At 34.1% G+C, this 17880-nt stretch overlaps 1 protein-coding gene across 2 annotated transcripts in view; it reads right to left on the reverse strand.

Annotated features, from left to right (window-relative positions):
* Positions 1-17880, reverse strand: part of ITGA1 (integrin subunit alpha 1) — a 154799-nt gene that overhangs the window by 8320 nt on the left and 128599 nt on the right. For both annotated transcript variants that reach the window (XM_017666357.3, XM_037022046.2), the window contains exons 21-28: positions 15981-16057; positions 13562-13651; positions 11966-12068; positions 8081-8194; positions 6113-6217; positions 5849-5953; positions 4792-4884; positions 2555-2671 (exon numbers count right to left, since the gene is read on the reverse strand). In XM_017666357.3, coding sequence (XP_017521846.3) covers positions 2555-2671; positions 4792-4884; positions 5849-5953; positions 6113-6217; positions 8081-8194; positions 11966-12068; positions 13562-13651; positions 15981-16057 — 804 coding nt within the window. The remainder of the gene's footprint in view (positions 1-2554; positions 2672-4791; positions 4885-5848; positions 5954-6112; positions 6218-8080; positions 8195-11965; positions 12069-13561; positions 13652-15980; positions 16058-17880) is intronic.

The following is a 17880-nucleotide window of genomic DNA, read 5'->3' on the forward strand; positions in this document are numbered from 1 at the left end:
CTTTCTCAGGGTTCCTCTGTCAGCTGAGTCTCATTCTGCTCTGTTACACTGGCCTGACTGGGCTTCGCCCTCAGCATGTGGTACCATATTTCACGACGTTTTTCAATTTATTTAAGCTTGTGTCCTTTATTATTCAACATTAAGTAGCTACTAAGATTTTGTAAAGCTTTAATTTCTGTGTACTTAGAAGGTAATGATAGGAAGGCAGTCTATTGGATTGGAATCATAGCTCCAGGAGGAATCTTTGGCCTGTTCCCCACAGAGTCTTCGACTGGGAATTCCAATGAACTTCCAGAGTGGTGTGATTTGTAAGAAAAAGGAAAAAGGGATAGCACTGAGATTTCTGTTCTTCATCTATTTCATATAAAAAGATGCCTGGGGATGACCACTGCTTTCATCCAGTCCCTTACTACCTGGTAAATTTTGGAGACTTTCAGTGTTCTCCAGTATAAAATGTAGTTAAAGTACACAGATGAAAAGGTTGTAAAGACAACAGAGAGAATAAAAGCAAGACAGCACACAGAAAGGGGGTAAATAGTGCTGGCATTTGTGAGATGGCCCAGATTCAGATCCTTACTCTGGACCTGACAAGTCTTGGTCCTTGGGAAATACATTTAACTTTTCTATGCTTCAGCTTCCTCATTTACAAAATGACATTCTTAATTGTGTCTTCCTCACGGGGTTGATGTTAATATTAAAATGGAGGCTTTGTCTACCTTGCCTCTGGCCCATGTCTCCCTTGGAGTGTATTCAAATAAAACTTTCTGCTTCACTAAAAAAAAAAAGAAGAAGAAAAGAAAATGGACAAGCTTAAAACAGTTCTGGCATGTAGTAAGCACCCAACAACTGCTCGCTCCCTTCCTGTCACCATGGATCACAGTTCTGGTTGCTGCCTCTCCCATCACAGGGGCTGAGCTAACCACCTGCTGGTCAAGACTGCTCAAAGGTTGTTAAATGACCTTCCTTTGGGCCTAAATTAATGTAAGAAGCCACCAGAATCTATTAACAAGACAACAAAAAAACATTTACACGTTCTTACTGGATGATAGAATGTGTTTATTTTTATATTTATGCTTTTTCAGGCGGGTGACCGAAAAACAGGGGGATGAAACTTGTTTGTTTTAAACAGAAGTATGTGGCCAGAGAGAACCTGCTTAAACATCAACTCTGGTTTTCCTCTTCTGTTAGTGGTGTCTTAAAACTGCACAGGAAAGTGCAGTGCTCAGAATAGAAGATCATGCTGAAAGAAATCAACCGTAAAGGCCTTTCTGTTAGAGGGACATAAATGGAGAAGCCACGTTCTGTATTTCAGACACAGCCTTGACACCACCTAAGCCCGGCCGTGGGCACCACACTGTGGCAAAGCCAGGTATTACAGACAGAGCGCTGATAACTGCGCAGTAGGGGTGAGAGCTAGAGGTTTGAGGTGGTGGAGTATTCTGCCTTGGAGACTTTGCTGGAAAAAGCTGTGATTCTATTTACTTAACTAAATGCTACTGACCCACATCTTTACCACGGTTTTGTTCATGTTCTCCTCTGAGAGTAAGCCCACAAAAGAGGAAGTTAGTCATTATAAGAGAGTCAGAAAAGACATGAGCAGTTGGTAATTTGGCGGGGGAAAAATTTGCTATTCAAACTACCTAATTAGAAGATAATCGTCTTGCCCAGGTATTAGAAAAATGAATATGTAGCTACAATCTGTATTTTTAACATTGTTTAGCTACCTAAGAAGACAAGAGGTGAAATTCAGGGTGATGTTTTGCTAGAATAAATGCCAATTTGATGTCCAGTTGGAGAAACATTAAACTCAACTTTTCTATGGTATTTTATTCTCTGTTAAATTTACCCTAAAAGCCACTATTTTGGTTCTGTTTAATTTGAAAATGATAAAGCTAAGAGTTTGAAAAATCTTGCATACCTCTGTATAAGCAAAATATCTATATCAATATGTTGGATTTATCCAGTAGAAAATACATGGATTTGTGCAGTTTTACAAGAGGGTTTAAAATAGGAGTCTGTGAAACTATAAAGTTTACCTTTCATAAACTCATTAATAAATTTCTCATCTCTCACTTGGGTGCATAATCACTGCATAATATGTGGCATATTTGTTTCTACATTAAGGAAATTTTTAATATATGTAGAGATATGTGATTAGGATAAGGCTTATCTTAGCTATGATTCTGTTGCTTAAATATTTTAAAACTGACATACAAATTCAATTTTTTTCTATAAAAGAGAGTTTTTATTCTTCTCTGCTTATAAAAGTAAAGAATACTTAATTTAAAATATTCAATGTTATAATATAAAGGCCAGCTATAATCCCAATCTCTAGAGAGATCCTCCATGATTTTTGGATATGTCTATATTTTTTGTTTACAAAAATGGGGTCAAGTTGTGCACAATGTTTAAGAACATCATTTTTCTTTTTTCTTTTGCCTCTGTCATCATTTCAATGTTTTTCATTGCTATATGATACTGTATTCCACAGCATGGATAAATTATAATTTATTTTACCAATTTGCTGTTGACAACTGAAATAGAAAGTGCTTACCTTCCACAGTGCTAGTATGAGCAGCATTAACAGTAATAACCCAGCAAAAGCACTCAACAGGATGACCCATAATGGCACTCTGCCTGGTAGCCCATCTTTGGATATTTGAATAGCAAGCTGAAAATTATTAAACAATATTGTTAACAATGATAAACATTTTTTAACTCCCTGTATGTTGAGTCTCTGCAGGCTATGATTTTCTACTGAACAGTGTACTTAATCTCAGTACTACATACAGAGAAAACACTGACTTTACATTTAAAAATGTTCTTCATCTACTCACAATCTCTAACCATGTCAAATTTGTTTTACCAAAGAAAATTTGTAATCTTCTCCCTTGGAAATTTCTACATAAAGAGTAAACTATCTATGAATCAGAATGTTCAAGGGTAGGGGTGAATTTATCTCAGAGAACCAAAAGTATTGCATGTTTTGAAGATTTAGTAATAGACTACAGTGCATTATCATAATAGCATTAGTTTAGGCTGGAACATCGTCACAGGTTGTTGACATAAAATCTGATTAGGTTTTCTTATTTTAATTCTAACCCTAATGTACTTTGCTTTTTGTTTACAAATTTATGTGTAATTTCCTGCAGTAAAATGCACAAATCTCAAGTGTACAGACAAATGAATTTTTGCATATATATTCACCCCAATTTGCTTTTTATTATACCACAGTGTCTCTTACAGTTTATTTATTCTTAACATCTAGGTCTGAATGAAGTAAAGCATTGGAGCGGACAGTGTAGTGTTCCAACTATTCGATGGGGCACCCAAATCTCAGTGAAACTAAACTTTTCTATGTCTCATTTCTTAGGTCTCTGATAAAAAAACTATGTCAGCACAGAGGTCAATGACTAATAATAGCTCAAGGTTCTGTGTTACCTTTAACAGGGAACTTCTCAATTCCTTTACTTTGGGGGAAGATAAGAGTAAAAAAGGAAAATAACAGGGGAGGTATTTACATGTACTGGGTACTGATCCAAACCCCTCAAGTTGCTTCAGGTAGGTGTCCCTGCTGATACATTGGGAACACAGAGATGGCAGGAGTATAGATAAATACAGAACCATACCTTTTAAGAGAGATTCTAAATACATCTAAAACAATATACTGAATTTAAAGATACAGAAACTCAACTCTGGATAGGGATCAGTGACTTCTCTAAGATCACACAATTATAGAAATAGTCACTTTTGGTAATTTTAACAATCTAGATATCATTTTCCTTTAGGATAAAATATAAAATAATAGCTAATTCTCATGGGGGAATTTCAAAGAAATATTTAGGGGAAATAAAGCTAATAAAATTTAAAAAAATTTTAAGAATCCAATATATTCTTTCTCAATATAATACATACTCATTTTTTTGGTATTTACTGGTGAAATTTTGGCTTCTTTACATGTGGAACAACTTTTCATATATCTGGCTAAGTGCTCTTTATGAAGTAAGTAAACATTGTATGCATATACACATATATTCTTTAAAGGTGAGTATTTATCAGAGGTCATTGACATTGGAATTATTTGAAATAGTATCAATTTAAAATAACATTGAAAAACAACATCTGAATGTTAGCTTTAAAACAAAATTTTATGATCATAAAATCCACATGGGATATTTAAATTCTCCCATGATAATAGAGGAAATTATGTTAAAATGCCCACAACTATAACAAGTAACCTGGCTTAATTTTATAAGAAGACAAAAGAAAAAAAAAACCTCAAGTCATTTTATTTTTACAAAGGACCCAAGTGTGAATTTGCATTAGGGAATAATATTTCACTTTTTTTCAAATTTTCTAATTACTACATGAAGAAAATGTAAAAAAAGACACATATTCCTACACAGTATACAGACATATATGTAAATAAATTGATTTTCAAATCTGTTCTTCAGATGTCAACTGCATTTTATGTCAGTTTTAAAGAAGAAAATTGCAAATGCATCATTTGTTATCAAGGTGAAAGTAAAAACCATCAATTCATTGTGAGAGTTAGAAGCAGTAAAGTCAAACATGGCATGTTAATTGTAAATATGTTTTTTTTCAGTTTCTTACAAAGAAGGAGACTGAAATCACACTTCAAGTTAATCAAGTATAATTTGAAGCAGAAAGTGTTTGCTACTTACTGAGAGCAGTACTAGTCACTGCCTTAGGTCCTAAAGGAATTATGGAACATTATGTCACAAAATTCAAAGCAAAAAATATGTTTTCAAAACTTACAGTTGCACTTACCTCTCTTTTTTGATTGCCAGTACTTAAAACCAGTGAGGTATTTTCACTCTGAAGTTCTCCCCTTACAGTAAGATTTAAGCTGGAAAAACGTGCCTGGAAAGCAAACAATTTATTGTCAATATATTATGCTAACCACAATGAGAGTTAGTCATGTTTGGGTAGCGCAATTTTTTAAACTAAGATTTTTCTGAGAGATTAAAACACTAGTTTTACTAACATCCAAATGCAATGACTGTGTACCCATTCTCCCACAATGCACTCAAATTCTCACTTTGATTATTGTTATAGAAAGGAAAATTTTTCTAAATAATTTCTATTCAGACTTATAGTTAGCAAAACAAACCTCAAGCCCTGCCTTTCACGTTGCTAAACGTGAAATAGCTACACTCTGGTAATGAGCTTTATATAGGAGTTTTTTAGGCTAAACATGAATTGCCAATATTCAACAATTGGTGACTTAAAAAATGGCAAATTATGATCACACTTTTAAATGGTAATTCATATAATTAACCAAATACTTTAAAAAGAAAAACAATACAAAATACAGTGGGTTAAGTTTTAAAGTAGCTTGCTGTTGGATTTGACTTTATTTGGGGTTTAAAAATGTCCTCATATATAATATATAACTATTTATAGATAGACACATAGTCTGATCTAATACAATGAGTCTAGAATATGTGTTAGCTCTACTCTTTGTTAACAGTGCCAAGGATTGTCTCTATAATTCTTTGTCAATTAACTGAGTTTAAAGTATTAAAGTAAGTGCACTTTGGCATTATATAGATGTCTATCTCTTGAGGTGCAAAGAAAATGGATAAGAGAGACTGAAAAAAAGCATGTATCTGGAAGGGAACCTCGAAGGTAACCTAACTACAAAGGGACAGGGAAAATGAGCCCCAAATAGCTGGTTAAGCAGAGCTAGGCTTGGACCATCTCTTTGTAGACTTCTAGTCTTGTGTTCCTTCTACAGAAGGACTCTGCTTTGCAATGTAGTAAGTAATGAGCAAATATTTGTTAATGTAATTCAATAATTGCAGCAAACAATGCAATCACTTACTTTTATAAAAGTTGGTTTCCACAAGATAAGTGAAACATTCACTTGGCTCACGTCAGAAGGAATCAGATTACATGTGATAGTTGCAAATTTACATGTACTGCAGTCCTGTTTAAATGTCCAGAAGTATATGTTAGTATTCTTTCCATTTGATAAAAGGTAGCATGTGAAAATATTCTATAAGATTGCTATTGTTTGGTTGACATTAGCTTTATTCACATGGAAAGCATGTGGTAAAATGAGCACATCACGGTTATCTGAATTTACCAGAATTGTGCCTCGCTTGAGATCTTCAGATTTGGATATAGTTATTTTCTTCCCCGAGTTGATACCAAAAGGATCCTGAAGGCTACTGGGTCTGCATTTTGCATTCTAAGAAACGAAAATATTTCTTTTATCAGACAATGCCAGATGTCAGAGGGAAAAAGTGACTTGGTACAATAACATGAAGAATCTGTGAATGATTCTTCACAGATTCTTCACTGCCGTTGCCATATGTAAATGATCCATTTCTGTAAGTGTGAAATATGGAAGAGGCTATTCTATATCAACTATATGCACTCACCCCCAGATAAAAATTACTGTTACCATGCCGCTTAGGAGTTGGATCAGATAGTAGTGAGGTTGTCATAGAAAGGAAGGATGCTAGTAGGACTTAACTGCTACATAAATAACACACCCATTAATTTGTTGTTTTCATCAAACATCAGTTTGCAAATTCCCATAATACAGATAGAGAAAAGAAATTTAAAACTCTATTGAGGAAAGGACAGGGTTAGTATTTTTTATTCAATATGATGGTTCATATGCTGTTTTATGAAACAAACCAAAAAAAAAAAGGAGAAAGAGAGAGGACTTTCATCTGTATTTATGTGTTCATCCATAATATTCCTTTACGTCCCTTTACACCACGGGTAAGACACTTTGTCTATGTGGGAGGAAGATGTAAGCAAGCTGCCCTATAGATGTAAACATGTTAACAGGCTATGTTTATAAGATAGCTGGTTCTGGGAATGGTTTTCTAGATTTAATCTAATAAATCTTTTGCTTCCCTAGGACTCTACATCTTTGACAAAAGGTAATAAGGATAAAGGTTCATAAGCAGTAGTGAAAGTACAACTTCATTCTTTCTACATTCTTACATCTGCTTTTTATGTATGAGAGGGAAATGTTAGAGGTTTAATTTTTCTTGACTTTAGGAGGACATTTAAATATTACAAACCAACTACCATTGTTATTTCTTGATTTCTGAGAATGTTTTACCTTAAAAAGAACTCTGAAAAGAAGACAAATTATCAAATGCTGAAATCATGCAGGCAATGTTTCAGTAGTTATGATGATTGATTTCCTGTGTTTCAGAGACTGAACCATCACAGTTAACTAGTACCTTATAGACTCATTCAGTATTATAGGTATGGAGTGTGATCCTGCTATTATTTGGGGTAAGTGAGTACATAGCACTGTACTATTTTGTGTGCAGCTGTGTGTGTTTAGAAGCAAGTAAGAAGTTTCTTTATAGAGTTGTTTGATCACATCAAACAAATGATAGGCATAATACACATTTCAGGCATGAGTCAACAAGTAGTTATCTAAAATCTACTCCAGTGAATTGAACAGTAATCTCCCGAAGATATGTCCAAATCTTTACATCTGGAACCTGTGAATGTGACCTTAGATGGCAGAGGATTGTTACGTATGTAAGTAAATTAAGGATCTCCAAGATGAGATCATTCTGAATTTAGGGTGGTCTCTAAACCACTAATGAGTACACTCACAAGAGACAGAAAAGGAGAAGACAGAAACACAGGGAGGATGGCCATGTGGAGGCTGGGGCAGAAACTGGAATTGTGCTGCTACAAGCTAAGGGACGCCAAGGGATGCCAGCGGCCACCAGGAGCTAGGAGAGAGGCATTGATCAATTCTACCCTAAGCCCCCAGAAGGAACCAACATTGTCAACACCTTGATTTTAGACCCTGGCCTCCAGAACTGTGAGATAATAAATTTCTGTTGTTTTTAGCTACCCAGTTTGAGGTAATTTGTTACCAAAGCAGCTGTTGGGCACTAATACACCTACTAAATAATCAGCAGAAATTATTATTGTTGATTTGCTAAGTGCCTCTCCATGCTACTTTGGTAAAGCTCCTTATGACAAGTGGCATGCAGAACAAAAGGCTTTAAAGACAAACTGAAAATGATAGTAGCAATGATATAATTCCAAGGCACACATAACTTACATCAGAAGATGACCATCCACTTGGGTACAGCACAGGATAGCGATCTGATGTCCAGTTGGGGAACGAAATTGAAAGCTTAAGTTCTGGCATTGGAAACTGTCCAGTTTTTCTAATCTACAGGAAAAAAACCAGAAATGTAATCCTTTCTTCCTCTTTCAACAGATTCCTGTCTTATGTAGGATATTGATTCTTAATTGATGAATTCAGTTGTGTAATATTTGAGTCCCAAAAGGAATGCAGTTTATGGCACTGTATAGAGAATCGGCATAATCAAACAAGCACAATAGGGATGTTTGATGGTTAGTGATCGTATGTATCAGATACAATCATATTGTTCATTTATCCTACCACACCCAAAATGAGACTGGAACTGAAGGAAAATCAGAATTAAAATTTTTTCCTTGTCAATTTACCATGCTTATTATCCTTCACACATACCAGTCTTTTGGGAAGTGGAAGGAAGAACACTCAGAACAGGTAAGCGTATTTCTGTTTGCCTCAGCCTGGCTTGCCATTATTCCCTGAACTCACAAATCCCTTCTCAGCCCAGCTAGTTGGGATTTGACACATGGTACCGGCAAGCCGGATAACCATTGGCTTCCCTTCCCAATCCTACCCCCAGCTAGGGTTATTGTGTCAATAACTGTGGATAATCTAGTCCAGTAAGAGTTAAACTTGCTCTCATCTCAATACCCATCTGTTTTTATCCGCTAACCTAAAATTTCCACTTAATATCACATCATGCCACCAATGGTGAGTGTAGCTCATGGGGTTAGAGCAGGCAGTTAGTTAGACATAAGCAGGAGAAAAGGGCCAGCCCATCACCAAGGAAGGTTCCTCCCTGGCCAAACCCTAAGCCCTCCTTAGTTCCCAGTTCCACAGTCAAGGACGCCTTGCTTACCCAGACAGTCAAGGGACACCTAGATTGTCAAGAGGCCCAGGACCACAGGGGCTTCCCTGATTACAGGGCATGCACAAGGTCTGAAGACCTTGTCCTAAAGCAACTCCACCTCATTAAAATAACATCTAAGTCTAATTAGCCTTGTGGTTTTGCCACCCCCCCCACCCCCACCCACCATGGACTTTGCTTATTAGCTTATGGGTAAGTTGCCTGAGCACTGGGGAAAAGGTTATATAACCTAGAGCTGTTAATCAACCTGTCAATCAAATGACATAAGATGCAGGGCAGGACTTCCTGCCACCTTAAGAAAATATAAAAGCCAACCTAACCCTAACAGGAATGCTACTTCTGGTTTCCAGACAGCGCTCTCTCTACCCTTCTTGAGAGTGTACTTATACTTTGCTTAATAAACTCCTGCTGTTTAAAACTGTCTCAAGTCTGTCTCTTGATTGAATTTTTTCATTCAAGAAGACAAGAATCTGGGAAACACAACGTGTTCTGTCAGTAACAACAGTGAAGGAAACTCAGTGAAGGAAAGCTGGGCAGGATGAAGTTCAGCAGGAAGCTGAATACACTATTCAGCAGTGCTCACCTGCTAAGAAGATGCGCAACTGAACTGGGGCAACCAGGTGCTGTGGCCCCTATCTTCCTACCACTCAAGCAGGATTTCCAGGCCCTAAGCCTTCTTCTCCACAGCCTTCCTGGAATAAAGCCTTAGGCAAGTAGGGAGCTCCTTAATCTAGAGAGAGATGCCAGGAAATCCAACTGATCTACCTAAGTGAGCCTTCTAGATTGGGAGCTATGCAGATCTGGAGCAAGTCCCTGTGGTCACTGAAAATTAAATACATCCCTTAATCTGGAATGCTGGAGATTCCTGACCAGCTGTGCCTGGCCCTTTAACCATGTTCCTCACCTCTTGCCTTCCTCTTGTACTATCCCTGGACTTGCCTGGAATGGCCACCCAGTCTAATTCCATTTGTTTCCTGACACTAGTCAGAAATCATATTCTGTAACTAACATTTATTTTTTCTGATGAAAAACAATGTTCCTTACAGAAACATTGGAAAATACTGAAAATAAACAGAAAGTAAGTTTCCTACAATTCCAGTCATAAGTAACATTTTAGTATATAAATTACCTGTCTTTAGCATTTGTATATATGCACATCTTATAAAATGTGTATCATATAAAATACATAATCTGTTTTCCTATTTGTAAAATTTATTATGTCATCACATTTTCCCATAAACTTAGAAATTTCTTTGAGAATATGACTTTTATTAGCCACTTTACATAAACCACATCTATATTTATTGTTGACTGTGTTCCAGGCACTGTGCTAATTTTCTTATTTGCATTATTGCCTTTAACTCTATTAACAGCCCTACAAAGTCAATTCTCTTATTATCCCTGTTTTATCTATGAGGAAACAAGGTTAGGATGAGAATAAAGAACTTCCAAGATCAAGAGCTGGTAAATAGCAGAATTAGGGTTTGTTTTTTTTTTTTACTCTAAAATGTACACTCTGAACTATTACAATGGCTGTCCACTAAATAACTATGTGATCACTTATTTAAGAAATTTCACATTGTTAAGCTTTTAGATTGTGTCTAGGTTTTAATTTTTAAGTTGCTATAAATAACATTATTGAATATCTTTGAGACTAAATCTTTGTATCACCAGTAATTTTGTATGATAAATTTGTAGCAGTAAAATTACTGTGTGGGTCTCACCTAAAAAAAATTTTCTTTTATTTGATTACTTTATTAAATTAAAAAACATTTCACCATTACTCTAATTTTAAATTTTATCCCAGAAAAATAATTAGAGATACAAAAGACTTAAGCCCAGGGATATTCTTAGCAATGTTATTTATATCAACATTATTTATAATAGTTAGAGAGCACCTGTTTCAAGTTTGCACCCTAATAAGTGATGACATATGAAAATCTAAAATATTCAAAGTCCCTCTTATCCTCTCTCTCTCTATTCCTTCCTTATGCTTTGCTGAATTCTCTAATCTGAGAAAACTAAATGGGGTTTGAAAACACTGGTAGCCTGAATTCCAAAAATTTATCCCAGCAGTAGAATGATTTACTTTCATGCTAATTTCCAGGGTATAGTTTATTATAGGAATTTCAGCAAAGAGCTCAAATAAAAACAATGAAATGCACCTTGAGAGTATGCATTTATTTTACTTGTGAGAGAACTTCCTTTTTCATTGTTGGCAATTCTCAAAGAGATTGAGACCATCTTTACCTATAATACTGTTGCATTATTTCATATTTTTAAATGCATATTTAAATCCATCATTTGAATCGGACACTCTTTTACTTGAGTAATATTAACCTGGGACTGTATCTGTAAATAGGCATTACCTAAAATGAAAGCCTAGTTCAACTCCATAAGTGTTTGATAAAGTGTTTAGGAAAAGTTTTTTATGAAGGATTCAAAAAGAAAATAAATGTTGTAATAGAAAACATCACTTGAGGAGAGGATAGTAGGAACATAAGTTATAGTGTAACATATGAAAGGTAGCAATGAGCAGAATGAGATACATATTTATTTGTTGAGTAAATATGGAAATACTTTTTTCCATAAAAAAAGGAAAATACTACCAAGACAATTTGAAATAATCAATTTCTGAAATAGTTATTTTTTTTTAAAAGTGCTTTTCTGCCCTACTGAAAAGATTAAATAAAGTTGACAGGCTTTTAGGTAGCATCTATTTGATTCCATAGTTTATTTTTTCTAGGAATCATTCTACTTAATTGTGTCTGATTATAAGGCAATCAGAGAGGTCTTCAAAATTGACAAAAGTATAACTATCAATTTAAATGAAATTGTTTTAAAACTGAAGTTACAAAGAAAAATATGCTGGAAAGTAGAGATTAACTGTTGAACCAGCATGTTTCTCTGTCTCTATTCAATTTATAAGCTTACAAATAACTTCTTTACAATACTAATTTAGAGTAATTTCTTACCAAGTAGTAGATATTAATTTCATTTCCAATGTCCTCAGTAGAATTAATGACTTCAGGGACTGTCTCATTGGCCGCAATCGAAATATGATATTCACTTGCAGAGCTTAAAATAATTAATTGGAAGGAGAAAAATAAAAGAACAAAACAAAGTTTAATTTTTGTTTGACTTGATTCTTTTTATTTCTTCATGGCAGTACTCCCACAAAAATACTTGAAATTTCAAATCAGAGGCAAATTCTTTTACCTAGAAACCTAAATTTAATCTTTGAGGAAGAGTTGAGAAAGATTATAATTTAGTTCAAGAGTCATTGATGCTTAATCATTTGGCCCTACAAGTGTTAAAGTATGTATAGTTTTTAAAATTAAAATGTTATTGTTTCCAAGTGAACAGTTTCCATGAATTCACTATTGCAAATATATGTATATTCACATATAAATACATGTATATGTATTTATACATATATATGTGTATATTATATTTGTATTTATACATATACTATATATGTAAATATTATATAATATAATAAAAATATAAATATAACTTATATTTAGTGAATAATCAGGCTAAACTTGATATTTTTAGCAGTACTGAATTTTAAATAGATTTTAGAAAACTGTCACCTTTTCATAATTTAAAGTCCTATATTTACTGCTAAACTTAAAAGTTCAATCTTTTTCATACAACTTCTCTATGTTCTTTGGATGAACATGGTAGAATGAAATATAATCATGTTTTTAAACAGCGCTTCAGTTAACAGAAGACAACAAATACTATAACTGTTCCCAATATTTGATTTTAATAAATGAAATATTCTTGGGAAAAGTCATTGTACAGAGAGAGGTAGATACAGCAAAATAGATAACAGCCAATAGAGTTTACAGATTAAGAAATACATGCAAAATCAATGTGTATATCCTGTAATCCTCTCATTTTTGTGGTCTGTTATCAGTAAAAATATCATAGAAATTAATAAAACAGTAAGAATTTTAGACTAAACTTACCACTGATTATTATACTTTTTGCATACATTGCACATACTTTTTAGCAAAAGCCTGGAGTCCTGCTTAAGCAAAGCAATTGATAATGGGAAACTTTGCCAGTATGACTGGTATTTGAATAGATCAGATATTCTTAGGGAAAATGATGGTTTATGAATAATGAAGAAATAAATAGAACTGAGAAATGATTTCATCTTGTGTGTCCAGAAAAGGCAGGCTGATCAGATTCTTCACAGTGAGAAATGACAGCCCAGATATATGCTACTGCCTTTTTGTGAAGTGCTTCTGGGTCTCCAGCTTGCGTTTAAGATTTATGACAGCACTGCCATACAATGCGTATGATCAGCACCTCACACTGAAGGTTACTTAGTATGTTGGTCCCAAACTTTAGAGCATGTGAGAATTACCTGGAGGGTTTAGTTTGACACAGCTTTCTGGGCTCTACCCCCAGAGTTTCTGATTCAGTAGGTCTGTGGTGGGGCCAGAGAATTTGCCTCTCTAACAAGTTCCCAGGTGTTTCTGGTGCTCATCGTTGGCACCACACTTTGAGAACCACTGCGTTAGTAGCAAGGCATCAATATAAAAATTTCTTCCTACCTGTAAAACTGTAGTCCAACTTCATATTTTACTGGAATAGAGATGCTTACTTCATTATCAGAAAGGGCTTCAGGAGGTTCTTCACTGTCACTAGAAAATACATAGCACATTCTGACAAACTGTTAAATTATTGACTATTTTGAGACATTTTCTGAGCATTTGAAAGAGAAGCTTATCTTGGAAATTAAGTAAAAGCACAAAAGAGTAGAATTCTTGATTTTTTTTTTAAATCATGGGAAGGGAGCTCAGAGATGGATACTGTAAAATTTCCCAAGCTGATTCTGAAGTGCAGCTAGGGTTGAAAACCACACTGATTTAGTCTATGGCTTCTCAGACTTGTATGAGGATAATTATAAATATCCTTAGATCAGTTATTAAATACACAGATTATTGGGCTTCTCTGCTAGAAACATGGATTTTGCAGGTCCAAGTTGGGGCTCAGGAATTTGTGGTTTTAACACAAACACACAGGTGATTCTTATTTATCACAGATAAGGACCTCGTAAAGAGACACAACTAGGATCACACAGATAAGAGTAAATCTAAAATCTTGTCTTCTAGCTTAAAGGTCTTTCCATGCTAAGTACTTGATGCTTATGTTATTTGTTAAGCACTTATTTATTCTCTTGATTTTCATTTCATTTATATATTATGCAAACACATGCGTGTATGTTTATTGACATTTATATATACACAGATATCTGATACTTCCCTGTGTTTTAAAAAAAACATGTACCACTGATGTCGCAGTTACCAACACTGGCTCTAGGGCCAGAGTGAGTGGAGTTGTTCTTAAACATTAATACACTTTGGGCAAGTTATTTAATCTCTCTGTATGTATGTTTCTTCATCTATAAAATGGGATTTTATCATTAAGTGATTAGTAAATTATGATTAAATAAGACAAAAAACCTGTTGAGTGCTTAACATTGTGCTTAAGACATAAAAAATACTTAGTGTTAGTTTTCATTTTTACCAGCTCCTAGCACTTTGCCCCACAGAAGGGCCATGTGCCTGTAACAGCTCTGCTTGTTTCCGAGGGTATGCAGTGGCTTGGGTTGACAGGGGTGGCAAAAGCAGCAACCTGCTTGGGTTACACACATTCGTGTGACTGGGATTTTGTCATGAATGGACCCTTTCTCTCTTACCCATTCCACACCATAGCTAGGTTAACCTTCCTAAGAAGCAGATTTATACTATGACTTCACCCTCAAAAACTTTCTGGACTCCTTATGACCTGTTCAATTAAGAAAAAAAATAGCTTATTTTGACATTCAGTATTCACTGTAACATGATAGGTTGCACACTCCCTACTTATCTTCCATCGCTCCCTAGGTATTTCAGCTAAAATGGATTACCCAATATTCCCCCAAATAGATCTAGATTTGATTTTTTGCTCAAACTCTATATTTTACCCAAAATGTTTCACCTAACTCTATCCATCAACCTCTCTGTGAATTGCTACTCATCCTTTAAGGTCTTTCTCAATTATAATCTACTTGATAAAACTTTCACGGGGTTCTCCTTGCCAATTAAGAATTGGACACACAGTTTATATTTCTCTAATGAATTCCCTTGTTCTACCCTGTATTATAATAATTTATATACTAGTCTCAGCACTCTACTGTAATACTCATCCCACGAGGAAGTTCATGCCCTTATTAGCTTTTATATTCCCTACAGTGACTAATTCAATATCTTGTCCATAGTAGATGTCAAATGAATATTTGTTGAGTTGAAATGAGCTGAGCATACAGAATTAATTCATCCATTAATTCATTTTCTCATTTATTCTTTCATTCTACATTTACTTAGTAATTATTATTTGAGAGGCACCATGCTAGTTACTGGAGAATAAAGCAACAAAAGAAAGAGCTTTATCTCAAGGAGCTTATGATCCATTGGGTAACTACACTTAGACAAAAGTTAAGCCACTATTTCAATTTCCTTATTAGCTTTTTGCTGTTTTTGGTCTGTGATATATTTTAGAATCTTTGATTGATTTGGATAAACTTTATTAACCTACAAAATGATATCATAAAACTAATTCCATCTAATGATTCAGTTGACCTTGATGGGTAGCAGGTAAAAGTTTTAAATTAGCAAAGCTATCAAATTTTAAATGAATTTAAATGCAGTTTGGCAGATGTAAGTGATATGTGATTACAACATTTTTACAGTGTATAGAACCAATGGTTTAATCCAGATAGGTGTATTATTTCTATTAAATGAAAATTTCATTTTGTTAATTATTCATAAGGATGTTTTGTGAAACAAAGGGGCTAATTGCTTTCTACTTCTACTGATCCCATAAAAGCTGTGAGAAGTTACAGTAAGTCTATAAAGCAAAATATTCTAGATACATGAAAGAAATTATAAACATGAACACATATACACTAATGCATGCATATGAACCAACCTTGTTGCACTTAAATGAATGGTTATGTTTTCCATGAGATAAGATGTGTTAAACTGAAATAATATTTTGAAAGTTACCTAAGAAATGAAAATATCTTGAGTTTAGTAACAGATAAAGAAGTAATGTAGAATGTTTACTTTGTTTAAATAATTACATAAATGATATTGCAGTTATTTAAGAAATACCATTTTATAAAATAAAACCTCATCACATCTCAAAAACAGAATAAGATATGATACACACATGCTTTTAAATGTGAACATGTAATATGCTTTGCATATTAATATTGAATTTAAACTTTATTCAAATTATATTAATAAAAATCATTTATATGAACTATAAAGCATTAACATGGAGGTACAGTCTATTTATTTCATTATATCACTATAGTCTACCAGATCACAATAACAAAATGATTATGAAACAGTCATAATTAAAGCCTCTTTTAATATGGAAACTTCCAAGCACCAGCAACCATCTTTACATATTCACTACAAAATAGGGGCAAACATACTTGGTTCCATTTATCTGATATTATAAAAAATGTTTTGAACATTTGAGAATTAACAAAAACAAGTGAAAACAACTAAAACACTTGGCTCTTTAGAATACAGTAAACTATAATAATAATAATGAAAAAAAGCAGTGAGTTTTGTTTACAAATTGCATAGTGAAAATAATACCTAAGAAAAACTGGAAAATGTTTTGGTTTGGTTTGTGTTAACAAAGTTGTTTTGAATCTGGCCAGCAAAAATAGCCCCAAATTCATAATTAATAAGACTACCTAAAATTTTATCTTTGTGAAGGTCAGATTTGATATTTAAAGCTCTTTTAATCGATTTAGGTATCATTCACAGAAGGGATGGCTAGAATTCATGGATTATGAGATTGGCATGGTTGTACCATATTACGTATGTAGTTTTCTTTTGTATTTTCTTCTCCCACATACATTTTGAGTTACATTAAAAAACATTTTTTTCTAGGAATCTACTGCTCTGAAGTTTTCTTTTTACATAATTCCAGAAGAAGCTTTACTGGGTGGGCTTGAACTAAAAACACAAAAGCTCAAATTGCCAGAGCCTCTCAGTGAGCTCTTTTTTCCCCTGCCCTTCCTCAGACCCCAGAATGGCCTTGACATTTAAGTCTCAGCGTTCCTATGAGTCTTCAGACCTACAGAAGATACTAGCAGAGAAGGGGGGCCAAAGAAGCATATTGACCTGATCCTGAAATGCTTAAACTATAAATCCAGGTTCTGAAACCAAAGCATATTTTAAGCACAAAGACCAAGTAAAAGTTACTTGCAGATTATCTTCCCATCTCTCTACTGATGACATGAGACACTTTGATTTAAGCTTTTACCCTAAGCAGCAAGCAATTGCTAAAAAGAGGAAGAAATGGTTGAGAAGTGATTAAGATGTAATTAATATTGCCAATGGCTGGAATATAACACAGAATATGTCACTATTCTTTAAGAAATGGAGATAGTTTCATGTTTAATTAAAGTGGTCAAAGGAAGTAGACATGTTGACATTCCTTATTTCCATGTCAAATTGGAGGAATTATGGGTGTATTTTTTCAAAAGTGATATATGTTTTATAGACTGGTAGGGAACAAATATAAATTTACAGTAAATTCACTTGGGACAGTCAAGAGATAGACTTTATAATGAAGTTCCAAAAGTAAATTGGTACATCTAGTTAGTTCCATAAGCTAAAATGGACATAAAAGACAATTATTGAATTTAATGATAATTACTATGATTTCATAATTAGTTTCCTGGAACAATACTACCTGTGTTAAGTAACATGATACATGTTAAGGGGAATGTCTTTTTGAATTTTCATTTTCAAAAAATAAGAGCTAAAAGATTTCATTATAGATATGTGACTGCCATTTCCAG

Source organism: Manis javanica, chromosome 1 (genome assembly GCF_040802235.1).
Source record: "Manis javanica isolate MJ-LG chromosome 1, MJ_LKY, whole genome shotgun sequence".
NCBI classification, from domain to species: Eukaryota; Metazoa; Chordata; class Mammalia; order Pholidota; family Manidae; genus Manis; species Manis javanica.